We start from the raw sequence: 22,580 nt of genomic DNA on the forward strand, positions 1-22,580 counted from the left end.
CTGAAACTATAATAAAAGAGAGAGTCCCCTGTGTATAGACTAGCTGTATCTCATATTCATAAGCTTATTAATTATTTCTAAGCTATGGACAACATAGCTTTCAAAGATATGTTGTCCAAGAGCTCTGCTTCGACAGCCTGCAAGCTCCTATTAAGGGCATCAGATAACGTGGGTTGAAAACATTTGCCTTGCTTCCTTTTTCCCTTGTGAGCAACTTTGCAGTTTAACATTTAAGCACAAAAAGAAAGGGAACTAGAGGAGATGTGGAAGAGGAATAAGACATACTGTAATGTTGTGAGAGGAAGAGGAGGAGCACACCAAGAAATAGAAAGGACACCAATGAATGAAGCTAGGAGGGAGCAAGGGGAAATGAGAATGATGTTTTCTTCTCTGAGCTGACACGATCATATTAATTAATGGATGAGCTTAGAGAACATTAGAGCAAGTACCTTCACACCGTCCTTACAAATCACAAACACACACATAGGCACAGACACACACTCACAGACACATGAATGGGTCTTACGGGAGTTGAACCAATAACCCGCTGGTAATTAGTCTGTCTCCTCAGCCGCCAGCGTCTGTTAGCCCCTGTGACCCATTGATACTGAGCTAACGAGAATGTCAGTCACACACGTGGATACACGCAGCTGCGCACGCACACACCACGCTCAGAAACACGGGTGTATAGAAATCCCATCCAGGCCAGCATGTTTTTGCACAGCAATAAACACAGATCCGCTCCCTCCCTCTGCGTCTGACATGCGTAACCTCTTGTCTCTCTATAATTTAGAAGGATGTGGACTCATGTTCATTCTCTTTCCTACCCGGCAATTATATTAATATATCATAAGTGCCTTTTAGAAATGTATTATTTAAGTGCCTATTAATATACAAATACCACTACCTGTTCTCTTAGTGGCTGTAATAAGGCTGAGTGGGTCGGAGCGTGGGATACACGCTGATATGTGTGTGTGTGTGTGTGTGTGTGTGTGTGTGTGTGTGTGCATGCATGTGTGTATGATATGTTTTAATCTGAGCATACCAGACATACCATACATGCTACACACTCACTGATGTATTATCAGTGAGTGTGCAGCATGTATAAAGAAGATATGTCATTACATAACAATTAGGGGTATTTAATAACAACTAGTCGTGTCTTTAGACTTTCAATTGCATGAACAAAGTATTTGATTTAGAGGCTCTGACCCTGCACTGAACACGGCTATTACTAGACCCAAGCAACTGTCTTATTAGACATGAAACAAGTTGACAACAATCATTTCTTTATGTTTGGCAGTGTACCAAATTACCCATCTGCTGCGTCGCCTAAATTGCACCTTGTATAGTCAGTCTTTTTGTAAAATGCTGTACCATAAGGCGTACGTCCTGTCAGTCTCATCAGTAATTTGAATCAACCAGATTGCTCGCTATGGATAGACTGCTCCCTCAGGTTTTTAGACACTGTTACATCAAAATCGTTGCTGCGTCAAATCCTGAGGAAGGAAACCGCTGCTGCCAGAAGATAATGATTTACTCACAGTTTACTCAAATAGAGTTATCACAGAAAATTAAAGATCATCAGACTATCCTGAGGTGTAGGGTAAGTTAAAATATATTTATTATGTGCTTCTGAATTTAATAAAGAAACCTAATTCTTTGGGAAATGCTTTCTTTCCAAACTGAGTTAAAAGAGAAGAATAGTACTATTTTCTTGTCATTGTATTAAACATGAAACTAAAGCAAGCAGCCTGTTAATATAACTCAACACAATGCATGCAAAGAGGAAAATCCGTAGCCTGTAGCTCACGTATATTTTATTGGTTTATCTTACACTATCTGTTATAAAAACCCAACAAGTGCCTTTTATTTGTTTAAAGATTTTGAAGGATGGCACATTCGCAGAAAAGTCCTTCGATTACTCCAGCAAGTCAAATGGATGCAGCCTTGTTATGCTTCCTTTGTGTTTTATCCAATTTAGTAGAGTTGTTGTAGTCAGTGTTACTTATTCAGTGGTATAACGCTGTTCTTTATCCTCTAATGTGCAGATTAGGTGGAAATAAAACTGTCTGTATTTTATATCGTAGTAAAATAAAATCCTACTCTAGACTAATGATAAGTTTAAGGAGACCTATTGCATCCCAGTGTCTGTTTTTCAAAAAGCCCCAGGCTGTTTACTTGGCCTTGCAGGTTTTTGCTGTTAATGGTTAAATTTGTGGCCATTCTTAAGGGTGGAAAAGTCAAACAATGACCTAAAACAGAAGAGGGTAAATATTGCAGAAGGAATTTATTCCCTGAACTCACATGACTTCCAGGCGTGCAGGGCGGGAGTCATTGCCAGCTTGTGATGTCACAGTGCAGGTGTAATCCCCTATATCACCTGACCACGTCTGGCTAATAGTGAGAAGGCCTTGGCGTACAGACACGCGCCCCCCACTGGTCGGAAGAACCGGCATGCCGCTTCGCTCCCATTTATAGCTGCAACAGAGGAAGAATTTGGGTGCTTCAAAACTCATACACAATAGTTTACAAAACTGTCAAACACAGCAGAGAATGTATGTACCATTTTTTTTCGCACTATAAGGCGCACTTAAAATCCTTTAATTTTCTCAAAAATCGACAGTGCGGTTTATAATCCAGTGCGCCTTATGTATGAATTCTGGTTGTGCTTACTGACCTCAAACCGATTTTATGTGGTACACGGTGCTCAAAAATCTGTGAAAGTTTTTTTAGTACAACTTTAATAAGCTAACAAAGCCTGATGGGTTGACTTGATGGATTGTCGGAGCATTACAGCTACCGTAGTCAGGAGCCTCGCGAAGTTAGCAGGAAATTAGCTCGCTAGTTTCCACCTAAACATGATATACCATGTTCTGACTGAGAGATTTCTGAAAAAATTTAAATGTACAGCTCTGCTGTCACTTCCAACTTAAATGAAGATAGAAAACTAAACAGCAGTGACCTTTGTAGGGTTACTGAAGTTAAACTAGCTGGTATATAATGACCGCAATGTTCTGCTATGTGATCGCTAGCGACACAGCTATGTTAGCATAACATTAGCACAGTGAAGCTGGAGGATGAACTTTTTTCCACTCGATAAAAGTTAACACGAGGGTTTCCGATGATTAGGGACAAATGCAACTGCATGGCAGGATGCTGTAAACGGACCAAATTTCAGTCAGGAGAACAACTGAGGTAATCCATCCACAATACCAGGTTAGTCATTAATATGCTGCAACAACATGGGAATAGAGCAGCAAGAAGAATGAGTTGAGTAAAGTTTGACTTATCTGACTGTTTCGTTTCGCTTAATGCGCCTTATAATCTGGTGCGCCTTATGGCCCGAAAAATACAGTAGTAAACACTGAGGAACAGTTACCTGATACTGATTCTGGGGTCGTGTGTAGCGTCACACTTGAGAGTAGCAGTGGTTCCTTTGATAACACGCTGGTCTGTTGGAGGCACAGAAATGACTGTGCGATCTGGAAAGAGCAGAGAGGTGGGATACATTCTGAGGCTTAAATTAAATACAATTAATACACACCTGTTGAACCACACTACAAGGCACGGTCTTGTATAAAATGTGTACATTTAAATGTTCATCAACAGTAACGAGATATGAATTAGTTTACAAGAAGATAAACAACACACAAGCATGCACGCACCCACACCTACGCACATTATAACGCTGTGGAAAACAGCTGAGTATCAAATTACTGGTGCTTTGCTCCACTCAGGTGTTGCATATGATTTAGAGAGAGAAAAGCGGCACTGGTGGAAAAACAAATGCACATGCAGAGTGGAGAGCATCTGTTATGTCCCTAACTCAGTCACCATGCATTTGTGATGTGACCGTGTCTCCAATAAATTGAAGGGTATACGTTTTACATTTATATCACAGCTCAACTGAAGTAAGGATCTGACAGTGTGTGTAATTGAACCGTGTTTAATCTAAAGCTGCCAGAACATATATTTATATGTATGCAAAAAAATAAAATAAAAAAATCAGCCAAGCAATTGGTTTATTGGCTAATCAATCATCCTCTTGCTTGGCAAATCCAATGATTAGTTCAGCGTTGACTCAGCCAACTGCATCAATAACCAATCACTGAGCTGCTCACTAAACTGAACTAATACTATTGGACAGGTATGGATAAACTAGTGTTCCATGTCTGTTTTTGTCTGTTTAGCAAATGTATATTGAACGGTTTAATGTGCATTTGTTTGTGTGTCCGTGCATGTGTCTTACTCCACACGGTGAGCGAAGCTGTGGCGTTGATGGTTCCCTCCGTGTTGGAGGCGATGCAGGTGTACTCTCCTGAATCCTGGAAACTGACTGGCTGAACCTGCAGACCACCTGACTGCAACAGCGTGAACCTGGGAACCTGGACAGAGCCGCTGGCTAAGACCTGCGATCCTATGGAGGGACAAAATAATAAATTAGCCTCGAGGTGGAGGAAAGTAAGCACATTTTAATTACAAATACATTATGTCAGTGCGTGTGTGTGTCTCAGTGTGGGGTGTCTCAGTCTTGGAGCTTCATTGCTACCTTTCCTCCAGGTAATAGCAGGTTTTGGAGCTCCGTTCGTCTGGCAGGTAAACAAGGCTGTGTTGCCATCAGTCACTGTTTGGTCAGAGGGAGGTGATGCAAATGTGGGGGGCACACCTGAAACACACGGAGGGAGCACGAGAGAGCAGAAGACAGAGCAATGAACATTAGAGGACACTGTGGATAAGGAGAAAAGAGAAAGACTTGAGCTACAGGATGAAAGTGTTTACCTGAGCACAACTGCACCCTCTCTGATCAATGGAGGCTTTATTCACTACGTGTCTGTGCATAAATGTGGATGACTCCATGGAGACTTTTAATTATAGCATAATTCTCACTAAACCAAATGTAACTTTCTAGCCTGATACATATTAAAAACCATTACGTCAAAGTAGAGGGATCAAATTAATAATAATGATAATTAAAAAAAATATACTGGCGGCTCCCCACAGCCTCCTAGTAGATTCACTTGACCTCTGACCTTAAAGGTCACTAAGATTTGATCTTTATTAGATACACCTGTGGTATAAATTGAAAATCCTACGTCATCTCATTCGTACTATGTTCACAAATTTCCCCACATAGTGGGATCCCAACAATACCTTTAAGTATTTATGGACTCTTATTGGCTAGTCATTTGACCAAAACAGAGAACACGCCCACACAGGACATGCTTTTAGTCAAATACATGTTATTAACTGTACATGTTATCATCTGTACAGATATGGTCCAAAGACAGAGGTTGACAGCATTACAGGTGTATAACACAGCTGGCAGTTTCTGGATGTTTGCAGGATTCAAAACCTATTATGCTTTCCCTTATTTCTTTTGATATATATTGTTGTCATAGTTGTATAAACATAGTTGTATAAACTTTAATATATCAAACCTGTGAGCTAAAAGCTCAGCATTCATACTGCTTTGCATACTTAGTTTCCAGCATTTTGTTTCTAGTCTTGACCTGTGATATGTCAGTGAGAGAACATATCCCTGGTATGGTAATCTTAGCCCCACCGCTCTGGCTGTAAGAACAGCAGCCGCACCCACATGGTGTTCAAACCTTTTGTTTACAAGTCAATCACAAGAAAGCTGGCAAGGGAAGAGAGCAAAAACAGGTTGTTTCAGACAGAGGATGAACCGAGGGGCTAAAAGGAAGGCTCAATCGTCTACTGTCTTTTCGGGGAACCCAAGAATGGTAACGATTTTACCTTGAGTTTCATGAAGCTCGATTGATTCCCCCCAAAAATAATCTAGAAACTAAACAATGCTGAATACCAGCGCTAGTAGTGAAGGTAGAAAAATGACGGAGTCAAAGAAAGTGACAATAAAAAAGAAAAAGCTGGTACAGAAGTGAAGTGATACAAGAGTGAATAGAGAGTCAGAATTCAAGGCTGATGTAGGTTTGTATATTCATGCTTGCGTTCTTGTGTGTATGCATCAGAGAAACTCACTGGAGACAAAGAGCTGTGTCTGTGCTTGAGCCTCTCCAGCAGGGTTGCGAGCAAAGCACTGGAATATTCCTCCGTCTCCCGGCTGGACCCTGCGCACAGTCAGCCCGTTTGCTGCGCTGACCTTGTAGCGAGGATTGGCCAGTTTGGAAAGAGGCACCGTGTCCTTATACCACTCAATCCTGGGCTGAGGCACACCTACATACATGAACGCACATGGCACACAATAGCACAGTGTAAGAACATTTTTCAGTTTTCTTAATAAGCAGCTAGCTGACCTCGCTGCTGAGCAAACCACTCCAACTCCCACTAAAACACACACACACACCCACACATACACTCATTTCAACAATCTTTCTTCTCTTTTATCCAATCTCTCTCTCTATAAATATGCATGTGGGCATAATGACCGCTAATAATATATTGATTGGACGGTGTGGGTGGTAGGGTAAGGGTGGCAGAAGGGTCCAGAAAACACTCTGAATAAAAGATGTGGGCAGCACATCGAAGAGCTACACTATCAGCACCCACCTGTCTGACAGACATGCCAAATATGACAGGCAGGGGGCTCATGCAATTACTCTGTCTCAAACCCTTCACACCTGTGTGTGTGTGTGTGTGTGTGTGTGTGTGTGTGTGTGTGTGTGTGTGTGTGTGTGTGTGTGTGTGTGTGTGTGTGTGTGTGTGTGTGTGTTTGTGGCTGTTAGAGGGAGGGAGCGCGAGCGATGAATTCCACACCGTTTCTCACTCTGTTGGTGTCAAGCTTTCACAGACACGCGTGACGTATTTTTCACCCCCTCCTCGTCTCACTCACTCTGTCACCGTGCGCTCTTTTCTCCTTCCCTCATCTCTCCTCTTAGCCTCCATCCCTCTCTCCATAGCCTGAGGCCCCTGCTATTTAATTACACTGCCACTGTATCAGATTACTGAGGAGGAACATAAACTCACTCAGTGTGTGTGTGTGTGTGTGTGTGTGAGAGAGAGAGAGAGAGTGCGAGAGAGGGAGCGAGAGAGAGAAAGGGGAGGATGTTGCAGTTTTTAGAGCTGTATCCAGCCCGGCTTATATAAGTGTTTTCATGTAATCCATTTAAAGACAAGAGTCATGAACAAGTGCAATTTTCAGGCTCGGTCTCAGCATACCAGCGTGTGCTCACAATGCCAAAAGTAAAGTGTCATTGTTCATGAAGCCTTCAAACTAACGTACACACATATCGAATGATGCCAAACCCCTGCTAGCAGAGTCACCTTGACACAACTGCAACAGCAAACAGCAGGACAAGAGCTGCAAATCTCAACATTTGACATGTAAAGTTGACATAGAAGAAATGAATGGGATGGCACAGTGCTCCCCCTGTGACTGCATTGGTTCTCACCGTGTGGTCTGGTGGCCTCCCACAGTCTGGAGACTTACACGTTACAGTAACTGGTGATAGTAAAGTGAATGTGTGTGGATGGTTATCTGCAGTGTTGCATGTAATGCATTCCCGAGCAATGCAGTGCTTTTTATAGTTCAATGTGATGTGCGATACAGTTTAAGTGAAGTTACATTTTTCAGTAGTGCAGTGTCGTAACAAGTTACTGTACTAAACTCACTAATTTTATACAGTTACAACCATGTTGTTGCTTATATTCTTCAGTTACTGGCAAGAGAGGTGCATGGAAAGAAAGAAAATAACAAACATGCCTTTTTCTTACTCCACTTGTGCTACAATTGACTGACTTTGGTTCATGTGCAGGGAGGAGGAAAATGGTAAACCAGAGTACAACATTTGAGGAGTGGAGATATGGACATTGCTTTTATCTTTAATCCATGAAAGGACAAGAACACAATGGTAAAGTGCAACCTGCACCCAGGAGTGGTAACACAACTTCAGCTCTTTGCAAACATCTGCACAGACAGCATGCTAACACAAAGCTAGTGAAGAACCGAGAGTGATGTTAATGCTGAGTGTCTGGCAGCCCAGCAGCCAGAACCTAAACTTCAACAGGTATAAAAAAAACGATGATGAGCAGTCAAGCTGGCAGCTTTGTAGCCTTGATGTCTATTCACACCTGTTTCTACAGTACAATTACTGTGGTGATCACTTTGAAGTCTCTCCGAGCTGGTTTTTCAAATTTGCATTGTGTTGCCAGTTTTCTGCTCATACATAAACACTAAAAGAACACTATTTTTTTAATAAGATAAGATAAGATGTACAAGGTCCTAAAACCTAAGGTTATTATTGTTAATTGAGTAACAGTGCATTTCACATGTAATGGAGTAATGCAAAAGTAATATAATGAGTAGTCTAACAAATTACTTTCTCCAGCAAATAATTAAGTAACATACTGCATTACTTTAACAAAAGGAAAGAAGAACATCTAATAAGTACTTTATTCAGTAACAATCCCAACACTGGTTATGTGCTTGTGGTTGCCTAAATAGCAAAAAGCAATTATTAGTCTGTAAACAGAATTAAAAACAGTCCAAAATGTGAAGTAACACAAAGGGCATCACAACAATAGCAGATGGTTTAACAGTGAACAAAGGGATTACAGGCCTACACACACACACGCACGCACACACACACACACGCGCACACACGCGCACACACACACACACACACACACACACACACACACACACACACACACACACACACAGAGCTGATTAGCTAACGAGGCACAACTAAACATAATTAACAAAGGTGAGTGCAAACAGGGAAACAGGGGAAGACAGAACAGGAAGTAAAACTAATGGAAGACAGCCTTCAAAGTAAATCAAAAGGTAACCTGGAAGACAAGACTAACACGCTCACACCAACGAGGCAGCACTGAAGGACAAAGGAAATACTGAGGGAACCAAACAGGAAAGAACTAAGAACCTCAAAATGGGAAGCAAGCCTTAATACAAACCAAGAATATAAAACAGCTCAGCAGTAAGGCGATCTAAAGTGGTAGCCAAAATTCCATTGAAACAAAAGAATGACAAGAACTCATATAAGACAAAAGAATGACAAGAACTCATATAAGACAAGAACTACTGTTCAAAATCTGAAATCAAAGGAGGAGTCAGAAATGCAAACTAACAATAATCAAAAAACCCAAACGCTAGCATTACAGTAAAACCTAAAAGAAACCCCAAAGACACTGAATAGGAATATAACGTACTAAAAGAAAACCCCACAACAACACATGACGTAGAACCATCACATCCTCTCTCTCGCTTAGTGTCCGTCACCCAAAGTTAAAGAAGCAGTTAAGGTGAGACACTAAGTGCTAAACATGTTTTGCTCAGTCTTATTTTGAGGTTTTTTTCAGAGAAAACGATGTTTATGCAAATTAATACATTACTAATAATATAATATCTAATTCTGACATTTAAACATCACATTTAGGAAAACCTGTAACACTGACATAACATGTGGACAAAAGTATTGGGTCACACCTCTTAATCTTTGAATTCAGGTATTTTTAGTCCCGTTGCCACAGGTGTATGAAATCAAGCACTCAACCATGCAGTCTCCATTTACAATCAGTTATGAAAGAATTGGTTGTTCTAAAGAGCTTAAAAACTTTGAGCATGGGGCTATGATGGCTGCCACTGGTTAAACAAGTCAGTTCAGGAAATGTCCTTCCTCCTAGATTCTCCGCGTTCAACTCTAAGCGGTATTATTGCAATGTGGAGGCGCTCAGGAGCCACAGCAATTCAGCCATGATGTGGGAGCCCATGCAATGTTACAGGGCGGGGTCACCGAGTGCTGAGGTGGGTAAAGGCTCCAACACTCTGCTGACTCAATCACTGCAATGCTCCAAACCTCCTCTGACATTAACATCAGCACAAAAACTGTGTGCTGGGAGCTTCATGCATTTCCATGGCCGAGCAGCCATATAGTGTGCACCGAACAGTTCCTCCTGTCTATATCCTGAAGCTTTTTCGGAGGTATTTGTTCTTAGTCTTTGTTTATTCATAGCTTTATTTATATGACAGTTTATTCCTACAAATATAGTGAAATTTGACAATTATTAGCTGTCTGGTGGGAGTATTTTCTGGTTTATGAAGTCATAAAAAGAGATTTTTAAAATCCCTTTGGTAAAAAAATCTTTGACTCTCATATATCAATAAAATGAAACAACAACTTGGTTTATCCAGTGTTCAGATTTGTGGTCTGGAAAATTATGCAAATACACACATATTTAGAGACATAATGCATTATTAGCATATCCAAACATAACATTTCGGAAAAGTAACACAACTATTGAGCTGGGGAAGTTTGATGGAACCAAGTTAAACATTAGTGAGTTAAAGAATAATTAAAAATCTGACGTGTGAGTATGCATCAGCTCTACGACTCATGTGGTGGCACGCACAAGCAGCCTGTGAGATTCAGCACACTTTAAGTGGCTGCTAGATCATTAAATGCATGTGGAACAGCCTCCCCTGGCACTTTCAGGCGCTGGAATTTAGAAACTTTGTGAAAATAATTTTCATTGTTTGTTTTATTTCATTTTCACACAGCAGTAAAGGGGGAGGGGAGGTTTGATGAAGTGACTGAGACAATACAAAACTGAGACTAACGCTATTATCGTTTTAAGGAGAGTGCCTAATGGAAGTGTTACGTTTCATGTAATAATCTGAGTCACCCCAGTGAGAATGCTGGTCTTCATCTACTCATTTCACACTTCAGTTTAAAATTCTACTAATTCTACATGGTTGTAAATTTCTACTGCGCTTTGTTGTATTTTATCCATAAAGCAAGCCTTCCCTCGCAGACAGCTGGACGTCAGCTTCAAAGAAACAAAGTGACACCTAGCAATTTGACCCAACTTCCATTATGGTTATTATAAACATGTATAAAAATTAACCCCCCCCCCCGCCAAAACTAAGGCTTATGACAAACTTAGATTCTACAACTTTATACATACAACTATTTATCACATGCACATGCGTACCTGCAGCCAGGCATGGGATCTCCGCATTCCTGTCGAGCTCTCCAAAGATCCTACTTTTTGGCTGAGCGGTCAGAGAGGGCGGTTCTGCAAAGAAAAAAAATTTGTAATAACACCAGGTCATTAAACAGCTACTAACAAGCTCTCAATTTAGGCAAATAAATAAATAAAAGGCTGAAAATGAAAATGTAACAGACAAATTTACAGTTTGCCCTCTCCAAGTATTTATTCCTTAATAGAGGAGACTTGTAATGGAGCACCGCAGAATAGAAATGGTTCCCCTCTTGGCACTGAGTAACTTAAGTGCCAGTGGAAGGCAGGATTTTGTGTCTATATGCTCTGTGAAATGACTTCCATACACAGCCACAAAAAAACACATTCGGGGAAGGTCCCAAGGGGCACAATCCTCTCTTTTTTTCTTAAACAACTCCATTTTGCTGCCAATGACTGCTCCATCCAAACATCTTCACCAGCACTGCTCCAAGTGCCTTGAATGTAAATATATGCTTGCATATACATAATATTGTAATACATTTTACTTGCTATAAAAGAAGTTACCTACTGCTGCACAGACTCCATTTCTCATTTTTTAAGCACTTGTTAATATTTACAAAGAGATGACAGCTGAGTCTGTGAGTCCACACAATGGTAGCAATTGTTCACCAGAGAATGACTGAGGAAAATGAAATGTCCAGTGTATGAATTAAATAATGAACGTGTATTTTGGCTTTTGCAACAATATACCTCTTATTGAAAAAGGAGAATTTTAATAAAAGTTTCATTTGTGTGCTTCCCCCCCCCATAGATTTATGGTAATAACATGCAAACAATAAGGTTTTTACAACTCTGCTGTCCCTATAAAGCTATTGAAAATCCCCTTTTTATCCCATGTTATTTTCTTTTCTTTGCATCGTATTTCAGTGGACTGCATTTTCACTTATTGCCATCACTACTACGCAGGAGTGCTGTAAACCTCAGGACTTTCCATCACATGACACAAGTCCCGCTTTTGTTTTTTTACTTGATCTTTCAGTTGGCGCATGGTTACGTTTAGTCACCGGAACTACTTTTTTATAACAGAAAAAGATCACAGATCATGTTAAAGACCTTTTCACAACATTCACCATATTTTAGAACCCATGCGTCATCCTATTTTCTTTGTTACCACACTCCTAAAAGAGAACATTTGATTTCACTGCATCTAATTCGGATGTTGAGGAGCCTTTATTGAGAGCACGCAGCATAAAAACGCGCTGCTGAATGAAAGCTGGCGAGTTAAAATGCGGCCCCAACCTGGAGTACATGTGTGGCTGAAAGCGAGACCACCCTCACATCTAAACAGCAGACTGAAGAGAAAACACAAAGTTCTTTTTAGTTCTTCCAAGCAACTTTTAAACCCACATATGTGCATCACCTATCTTTACTGTGCACTGTGCAATTTTGCCTGATTTTTGACAAAAGAAAGAGGAAAGCGTGCAGTGAAGAGCGAACGGGAAAACAAGAGATGAATAACAGCCATATGGTGTGACGCTGATAACATAGCTGCATTATTCTCCTTCAGTCAGGTGAGTGCAAGAACCTAGATGCCAAAACACAACAAAACACATTTAAGAGTGTTTGGGTGGCTGGTTTTAGGGATTTGAGCTTTTGTGGATTCCCTGATGTCTGCCTGCAAAACAAAGACAGAAAACAACAGCAGATATATTGTTTTTTGCACCGCTAGTCGTTTGTACAGTATACAACACAAGGATGCAGTATCATACATATTCCGATTAGAGGATCGGGGCAGAAAAGAAATGAAATTGAATAATGAATGCCTTTGAGGCTGTCTCTTTCTTTCAAACAGACACATACACTATTCTGTTTAGGAATCCCTTTTATTGCATCAAGGTCTGTTGAGCCCATAGCAGAAAAAGAGGATCAGTACCAATGTATTCGTCAGTCACTTCTTTTCTGATACATATGAATGCATCCAGGCTTTTTCCCTGCCAGGCAGGCCTTAACGGTCCTGCCGGCCTAATGAGGAAAGATAACTTAGAAAAAGGAGTTTTTGGGGGGAAGACAAAGAAAAAGGATTATGAGGGGGCACAGAACGAGAATAAGTAGGGTATAAATATTCAGGCAGGTCTTCTGAATATTCTGTGGGCGTAGGTAGTCGGTGCTCTCTGCTTAGGTGCTCTTTCGCACAGACAATCACAGCAGAGTAAAAAGATGCTAAGAAACTAGAGGAGAGAAGTTTCGCCTCATCAATCACATGCTCCCTGCTCGCGTGTATGTTGTTTTCTATTACACGCACACACGCAGAAGACAGGAGTGGCTTGCTACAAGAGTGCTCTTGTTTGAGTGCTTTCAGCGTCCTCTTATTGATTGGTGACTCCAGGGAGAGGGGCTAATTGAGCTGCCGGGCAAACAGGCATATGTGGCCACGGTGCCATTTTGTGATTGTGTGTAAGCATGAAGTGCACACATGCATGTTTTTGTGAGAACACGTGGGTGAGTTTGTGTGTACATGAATCCAACAGCTGTTTGTGACTACAATGGACAATTTAATGGTGAGTGTGGACAACAGATTCAGCTCGAGCAGTGCTGTAGCTGACAGTCACTGCCTCGGGTGCTCACAGTCCAGCTTCCAGGAGAAAAGTAAGAATAAATGGAGGAATAAACAGAACGACACAGTGCCCGGAGCAACAAATGTACTAGGAAAGACAAGAGCGAGGCTAAAGCAGAAATTAATCACATGTTGAGGGCATTAGTGGACCTACCCAGGACAATCATGGATAATTTTGTTAGGCAGTGTGTGTACTTGTATTACTCATGTTATGAGGACATAAATGTCTTTATACAATAATACTGTGGGGACCCGTCTCCCTTTTTGGGGCAAAAGTCCCCTAAACATAGAGTTAGGCCTAAATATTTAGTTATTCAAGTTGTACTTTCAATATAATAAATAAGAGCTTAAGGTTCAATCTTCAGTTCAAGGGGCTGAACAAAAACATTGCATTAACTGTGGAGAAACTACAGCAGTTTTCATAAACAATCCCAGAGTTTCAGGCGCTCAAATGAACTAGACAAATTAACACATTCATAAATAAAATGAACATTTTCAACACTTTGTGGAGAATCTTTCACAGACAATGACTGTCTGGCGTGTGGAACTCATGGATATCAGCGAACAATGGGCATCCTTTGTGATGAGTACCCTGGCCTCTGCTGCATCCCTCTCTTCAGTGTTGTTTGTTCTCCCTGCCATTAGTCTTTTATCAGCAAAGTGAAATGCAGCTCAAGTGAGCTGAAATCAGGTGACCGACTTAGTGCAAAATAATTTGCTTCCTGACCTTAAAAACAAATAACGCTGGTTTGCTTTTACAGTATGCTGTGCCTCACTTTTCAAAGCACCGTCTAATACATATGAATGTAATCTCTATACAGTTCATCAGACTTCTAACATGTCTCGGTGACACTGGAAACATGCGTTCATGTGCATCACACAGATAACTTCACATGCTTCAAATTACAAAGTGGAAATTATTCTTCACCATGGGAAGGATTCTGTGATCATCCACCACAGGCATCGTCTGTGGATGTCCGGTCATTTTGCTTCAACAGTGTGTTTTTTCTTCTCACAATATACCAGACTGTTTGTGAAGATTTGGAAAGTCCTCCTGTTTCTGCTCTTTTGGATGGGTTTATTTTCTTTTAATGAATGGCCTGTCTCACTTACATTTAGAATGCATTATGGGTTCACAGAAAAAGCTTCCAAATGCAAATGAAAATCTCCTTACTATATGACAAAATAATGCATTTCCATGAAGCATCTTTTGAGTCTAATTACACTTAAGCCCCTGAAAATAGGGGACTGTGTATAAAATGGTCATTATCCCTCAGCAGTTAATGCAGTATTTCAGTTCAATCCTTGGAATTAAAGCTGAGTTTTCACACTAAACCAAATTTGTCAAATTCATTGACTGCAACCTGAATATGTCATTTATAAACAGCTTTAAAAAAAGTCAAAAATATATGGAACTAATGGTAAATAACACAATCAACTCAACCCAACTTGTTTTTCGATTTAGGATAAGTGACGAGGATATGAATGTAAGTCAGTGTAATGTCTTCTGAAGTGTAATGATGGAAATCTGAATGTGAGTGTGTCTGTGGGTGACTAAGTGACTGCTTTTTTCTTCTTACCCATTACAGTGAGGTGCGCTTTTGCCTCCACGGGTTTGGCAGTGCTGTTGCTAAACGACGCTTCACAAACATATAAGCCCGTGTCAGAAGAGGTGGGGGCAGGAATAATGAGCCGTTGCCCACTGGAAAGCCGACGCCCATCACGCTTCCACGACACCAGAAGGCGGTCCACTGGTCTGAGAGGAGAAGAGAAAGGAGGAGAGGAGAAAAAGAATGAGCAGAACTGGGTGGCAGAAGGCAATTACAACATATTAAATCCATCAGTTTATTTGTCAATGAGGCAGGAAATGAATGATGACAGTCTATACCAGAGCAGTCAGCTCTACTCAGCATGAAGGAGCTTCAGTCAGTTACTCTAAATGTTGGGAAAGGAAATGGGTTTTCGTGTAAAATGAAATTTTGTTTTGGATAAACAACACGGAAAAAAACCCCATTCTTTTGTGCATGTGCATTTATGCAAGACAGCAATGTAGCAGCATATTCTCAAGTCATAATAGTGCAGCTCATTTTTTCCCTTTCCAACAATTTATTTCTTATCTTATGCAGTGAACATGTACCCGATTTAGCATGACAACAGCTACTAATGTAATCAGCGTCTGGAACTGTTCTTAAGATCCATTTTGCGAAGGACCGCTCAAAAGCTCAGGTAGGAGACAGGAAGCTATGAATTTCAACCAAAATGTAGTGATGCGAATATAAACACAAATACTCATTAACAAAATCAGATGAAAAACCATAGCTGAACATATCAAAAGCTGCATTTAAACAACAAGATAGATGATGTTGGTGTCCAGTTTCTTCACTGTAACATTCACAATTAGGTTTATATTAGAGATGTTTTTAAAAGTAGTACAGCAGGAGTCATGACACAAACAAAAGGAGCAGAAATTAAAGAGACAACAACGATAACAAAACGATTCATAAGCAAAGCTGGGTGTAAAATACATCTGCAGAATACTTTATATTAGAGATCCTTAGCATTACAATGTTAGTAGTAATGTTTATTGGAGTTTTCCAATATTTCTTTGCCTTTTTTATTCTACTAGCAGTCATACTGTTGGTGGCAGCAGATGACACTAACAAAGAACTTTATTAACAAGGCACAAAGCGAATGAAAAGAAGGCCAGTAAGTCAACCATGTTTGCATTCAATGCCTGGATGAATTTGTGATACAGTCTGAAGAGGTTAACGACCAGAAAAACTTGTAGTATACAAAACAAATTTAGTGCTCGACCGACACATTTCGGCTCACAGCCTTCATCACGGTCATCACGCATAATGGCTGCATCTCTTCAGACTACTTTTTTCTCCAAGCACCTTGGAAGTAAGAGAAGTTGTGCCAAAAACCTCTACTTGGTTTGAATTTGAGATACACAAATCTCTTCTGTCATATACAGTGATAGACTGTTTTGGACAGAGATCCACTCATTTGGTTGATGACATGGTCGATGACCAGAGATGGGCAGTAACGCGTTACTGTAATCCGATTACTTTTTTCAAGTAACGAGTAAAGTAAGGGATTACTATTGCAAAAAAGGTAATTAGATTACCGTTACTTTCCCGTAAGCACGCTGCGTTACTGCGTTACTAAAACCGTGATTTTTTTGCGAGAGTGTCTCATGACAATGACGTAAGTGAGTGCGACGTTCGTGGCAACAGCTGTGTGCAGATCAACAATGGATAATATATCGAGTGCGGGAGAGAGTATGAGCGTGCAGCGTTTAAAGCGTGGAAGTATTGACCTTACTTTGAGTTTGATTCCGTAAAAAGTGACAAAAACATTAGCGTCCGCTGCTCACTGCGTGGGAAGAAAACTTCTTTTTACAGCGAAAAAACCCCTAAACTTCTGAGCAAGCACCGAGTGCGCTACCAGGGAATGGGAAATTCACAGACAAACTCGCGGATTCTTCCAATGACCGCTGCGGCACACCTGCACCAGGGCAAACCTCCGCCTGCCCCACTCCTGCTATACAGGTGAAAATAGAGCAACAGGACCGCTGAGTCTGATTTTATTTATTTTCTGCTGTGTTTTACTTGCATCTATTTGAAAGACTGAGTGTAAGCACAAAAACCTATTTTATGTGCATTAATGTGCAGAAAATAGGTTTAAATGTTAAACAAACTTCTTCCAGTCAGAGAATGTTGCACATAATTTAATTTTTGCTTGATGCATAAAGTTAAAAGATTAAAACTAATAAAACAAATTTTAAAAAGAGACATTTGATTACATTTTATATGATGGATTAGGCAGAAAGTAGAATTGGACTGAAAGATCTATTGCTTTATCACCTATTCAGGTTGTAAATCATGTTTTTAAAAAGTAACTAAGTAACTAACTAAGTAACTAATTACTTTTGAAAATAAGTAATCAGTAAAGTAACGGGATTACTTTTTTGGGGAAGTAATCAGTAATTAGTTACTGATTACTTTTTTCAAGTAACTTGACCAACACTGTCGATGACATGGTCATATAAAACTCGTATCAAAGTTTTTCTGGTGGAATCTGTCATTTTAGATGCCGTCCAAGTGTAAATAAAACACAACGAGCACTTTTTGTCAATCACATTCCAAATGTGAAGTGAAGACAAACTTGAATTTAAAGGCACCTAACCAGCAGATATGGAAAAAATTTGAATATTTGCAGACTCGGTGGTTCCTGTCCCTTATAAAGAGTGAAAAGCGGATTTTAAAACTCTTCCTATTAGGTCTGCTGGGACTGGGCTTCCAATCAGCTTCTAATCATTTCAGCACTTTAGCAGGACAGCGCTATAACTCACTGATGATTAATGGAGGTGGATAGCCAATGCTTTTAGAATTTAGCACTAGTTTAGATTTCATTGCTCAAACTCCTATTTCTCCCAGATATTGTATAGTATAGTTTCTCTCTTTCGGTTGTTTCCTGGGTACAAGACTATCTCTCTGGTGTGAGAATTTCAGTGGGTGCCTCTCTGATAGCAGAAATAGTCTCTATGGAGAGAAATTTTGCTGACAGAAAAATGCAGGAGGCTTCTTCTACGTTTTCAGAGCAGGCAATAAAACAAAACAAAGAAAACAAAAACCTCAAAACAAACTTGTTAGTGTTGAATGAAATATCACTTTTCTAATAGCTTATTAGACTGAGATGGTTCCTCTGCTGTTTTGTAAAAGCTACTGTAGCTACATTCCAGGTATCCATTATGTGTAATAGTCACTTGATTTTTTTATACCTTGAGTGCTACCCAGTGGTCAAGTGCTGGTCAAGTGCAGCAGAAAAACATTTAAAGGGGCTCTCACAAAACAGAGCAGCCAGACTAGGTCAGACTTAATAACAAAATCTGACAAAAGCCTTGTACAAACAGAACAAAAGTAGGCAAAAAATATCACCTGTTGAGTCCAGAAAACTCATCATTCTGACTGGCTGTGCTCTTATCTGGTCATTATAGCCTCAGTGGCACTTTTCTTTTTTTCCTATTAGTGTTGGACTCATAGGAAAACCTGCTTCTGAGTGAATATAACAGAAGATTATAATATAAGCATAAAAATACATTCTCATCACATATTCCAGGAGGAAAGTATGACAACCTTGATTCACTTAACAATTCTTTAAGCAATTTAAACTAACTGAATTGATGCTGTGTACTTAAAGAACTGACATAAATCAGATAAAAAGTATGGAGAAAATCGCTTTACTTGTCCTAATCAATTTATTCAACATTCACAGAACAGCCAGTATGTAGACGTTTTGTGTAAATGTTTACTAGGCCTGGGATGTATTCCATGCCTATGAGTTCAGTGTTTGTATTGTAATATCTACTCTGAACTGCTTAAATACTGTCCCTGACAAATATTACCCATAATACAATACAATAAAAAAAGAAACTAATCAAAACTAAACTAAAATAATGGCTAGGATAATCAGTCGTTCAGGTAATTATTGTAAGCTGTGTGAGCTGGGTGACCCAATGTGAGTAATTTAAATAAGAGGGCAAAATTTGCTGAGCTACAAGTTTCCGAAGTGTCCTCTAAGTGACCTGGAAGAAAACAGTTTAGCAAAAGAAACCGTTCACCCTCTGCAGGGCATGTTTGTATGTGCACGTATGCATGCATGTAAAAGGAGTTTACCTAGCATTAGCAATGCACTCCAGTATAGCTTCATTTCCCACCACCACTGTTGTGTCTTTTGGACCAATCACGATAGCCGGAACCACTGGTTCTGACTCGGGATCTGCAACAGAAAGAGAAAAAAAAACGAGAGGCGGGTTAGCTCATAAACCGTAGACAGCAGCATGATCTCAGACACAGATCTCAATGATCTTCCACATACGCACACCGCTACACTCTGACACTGTCCACTCAGTGTCGTACTATACCCAACTTTGTGTAGCAAACATGACTACACAAAACTAATCATCACAGTTTCCACAGTTCTAGTTCACATGATTGTGAAAACTAAGCACAGCCCACGATTCAGTAGTTTGCAGAACCACCAAGTAATAACTTTGTGTATGAGATTGTCAGTCTCTCACGATACTCTGGAGGAATTTTCTGTGCCTGGCATCATTGTCCTGTTTGAAGCATTTTTTTCCAAATTCCCAAAAAGTTGATTTGTTCACCTGGACGTAGCATTTTCAGTGGGAAAAACATTTCGTCCCTTAAGCAACCATATAAACAGTACCTTTGCACAATAACTGAAACTAGCCCACTTTCTTGATGACCATTGATCAAAGACAACTGATCACCGATCATTGGTCAATGGCCATAAGTACCATTCACACAGTTGGGAAATGGCTGCAGTCACAGCATTGTAAGATAATGAAAAATGTACCCATATTCCCCTCTTTGATTCAGAGATGGTCTTTCCCTTGTCACGTAATTCCCCAACAACTGAGACTGAAGAAGACACTTGGATGAGTGACGAAAAGTTTCTGAAAACGCTACGTCCAGATGAACAAATCAACTTCTTTGGGATTTCCTTACCTGGACAATTGAACATGCAATTTTGAGACAGACTTTTTTTTCAGACTTTAGCTGTCAGACAGAAGCCCTCACATCTGACTCTAGAATACTTTGGTATACAGATGAGTTCAACGCTATACTTTTTCACATGACTATAATTTATGCATTTACTAACATACAAATCTTTGCTAATATTTGTTTTGTTTTTATTTTATTTGTATTTAAAAGAAAGCACAACTAATAAGAGTCGCAAGACATCTTGTTTAAATAAAACTTGCTTTATAAAATAATCATAAATAAATGAATAAATAGCCAGACTAACTTTGGGGTGCTTTGTTTACATTCTGTTAAAAAGCATAGTGTACACTGGCTGAATGAACCTATACAGTGAGAGCACAGATGCTGCATCATTTGGATGAGCAGAAAGAGTGACTGCATCATACCCACTGCGCAACATCTCCAACTGGACAGTGTCTGCTCATAATGAAGACAGTAACAGAGATTGAATGAATGGCAGTGAAATTTGAGGTGTTAGTAAGTGACTGTGAGAATATAGATGTGACTGAGAACAGACTTAAAGTTCTGACAAAACTTTCTTTCGGTTTCTAAACAACTGTGTCCTCTTATCTCAAACATATTTTCAGTCATACACACACAAACAGTGTAACTCACTCTTATAAACAACAGCATTCTTTTTGTCTGAACCACACCATCCAGTATATAATGATGTATTGGAGATAGCATGGCAATGTGTCTGAGTTACAATTATACTTCTCAGAAAAAAAAAGTACACTAGTGTGAGTATATGAAGAATGATTTATTGCCCAAATGGTATGTGGGAGACTGTGGTGTACGTGCAAGATTATGATTTTGTGTGTGTGCGAGAAAGTATGATTTATGGCCTGAATGGCCTCTCATAAGAAGAGAATGCCTTAGAATTGTTATCAGTTTGAAAAGTATAACATTTGTTCAGAATATAGCAAAAAAAACAGACAAACAGAAAAATTTATGTCAGTGTTTTAAAAAGCCTATACGTTACTGTTATGGCTCTGTAAGAGTGTGTGTGTGTATATGTGTGTGTGTGTGTGTGTGAACTTCCCTTGGTTCCCAGTGCATCGACTATATAACTGATGAATATGTAGATTTTCAAAAAGGGGGGGGGGGGGGGGGGGGGGTGGTAGTAGAGTGTAAATTAACAGACTAGTTCTGATAGGGGTTGGTCGGGGTAGAAGGAAAGGAGGGGGCATAGAGGGGAGGTGAGAAGCAGCTTTGATCTTCCCTTTGAAGGGAACGAGGAAAAGGTGGTAATTGACTCTCTGCTCTTTATTCCCCCCTCTCATTCTCCCTCTTCTCCTTTTTTTTTTTAAATCAGAGAGAAAGCGCTGAAAAGTCATATCCCGCTGTCACACGGACCTGTAATAAGACATGCGGTGGGAAGACAGGCGAGCGATGGCACACACAGATACACACACACACACACACACACAGATACACACACACACTTGAGCGCCTTGACACCAACACTCAGTGAGTGGAGGCTGAGTCATTAATGTAGAAGATAAGTAAAGTGACACCAAAAGAAAGGTAGAATAGACAGATGGAAGCAATCGCGGAGGTCTCTATCACTCTTACTTTCTTCGTTGAACACATTGAAAGGTCTGGGCTCAGAAAAAAGAAGATGGCTTAACAGGAGTGGGTGGAAGACGCAAAGAGGCTGAGCGACGATGGGCAGGCCGAGGTAGAAGCAGATGGAACAAGGGTATAGTGTCCATTAGCTGTCCAGTGTAGGAAGCTGGGGTCAGAGAGGGAGTAGTAACCATCAGTGGACCTTAACAGCAGCAACAAGGCCACAAGTAATGAATGGAAGGGGATGTGAACCCAACCTATTAACCTAGCCCGTGCGTCTGGGGGGAGCAGACTGACAAATCAGGACAGCAAGAACACTGTCATGGCAAGGGAGACAAAAACAAAAAACAAAAAGGGCTTTGAGGAGGGAGACCGGGTATATATGCAGATGGGGAAAAAGTGAGGGGGGACTGCAGATGGTCTTTTCCTTCCTGGAGTGACAGACACGATGGAAGAAATAGAGGGGGAAGCAAAATGCCATACGGTTGTGTGATCCTCGCTCTTCTCTTCTCTCTGTCAGCGTGTCTAACATGCTCTTTCTCTGGGGAAATCTCTTATCATTTCATCTCGTCTGGATCTCTTGTTCCCCACTGCCTATCCTCCCTCCCTTATTCCCTATCATCCTCTTATCTTTGCCTTTTAGTTGTTTAAACTGGGATTATTAAATTAATCTTCTTCAACTTAAACAAGGACAGATATTCAAACTGGCAGAGCGCATTATTATACATGCGCATGCAAGCTGTGGCAGCTAAAAGGCTCGCTCTAAAGATTCAACAAAGAGAGTCCAGAAAGTTTAATCTAACTCTATTGGATTCCTCATTTAGCAAATGAGAAACACCATGTGGCAGAGGCAGGGAAAGCAGGAGTGATGGAGGGAGGGCTCGCAGGACGGGTTGCCGCAG

At 40.4% G+C, this 22,580-nt stretch overlaps 1 protein-coding gene across 2 annotated transcripts in view; it reads right to left on the reverse strand.

The window, feature by feature from the left end:
- The window catches only part of LOC134629035 (protein sidekick-1-like), a 274,623-nt gene that overhangs the window by 80,337 nt on the left and 171,706 nt on the right, over positions 1 to 22,580 (reverse strand). For both annotated transcript variants that reach the window (XM_063475922.1, XM_063475921.1), the window contains 8 exons: positions 19,219 to 19,321; positions 15,118 to 15,293; positions 10,933 to 11,016; positions 6,004 to 6,198; positions 4,553 to 4,669; positions 4,253 to 4,420; positions 3,383 to 3,485; positions 2,308 to 2,481 (listed from right to left, as the gene is read on the reverse strand). In XM_063475922.1, the coding sequence (XP_063331992.1) occupies positions 2,308 to 2,481; positions 3,383 to 3,485; positions 4,253 to 4,420; positions 4,553 to 4,669; positions 6,004 to 6,198; positions 10,933 to 11,016; positions 15,118 to 15,293; positions 19,219 to 19,321 (1,120 nt within the window). The remainder of the gene's footprint in view (positions 1 to 2,307; positions 2,482 to 3,382; positions 3,486 to 4,252; positions 4,421 to 4,552; positions 4,670 to 6,003; positions 6,199 to 10,932; positions 11,017 to 15,117; positions 15,294 to 19,218; positions 19,322 to 22,580) is intronic.

Source organism: Pelmatolapia mariae, linkage group LG6 (assembly GCF_036321145.2).
Source record: "Pelmatolapia mariae isolate MD_Pm_ZW linkage group LG6, Pm_UMD_F_2, whole genome shotgun sequence".
Lineage (NCBI taxonomy): Eukaryota > Metazoa > Chordata > Actinopteri > Cichliformes > Cichlidae > Pelmatolapia > Pelmatolapia mariae.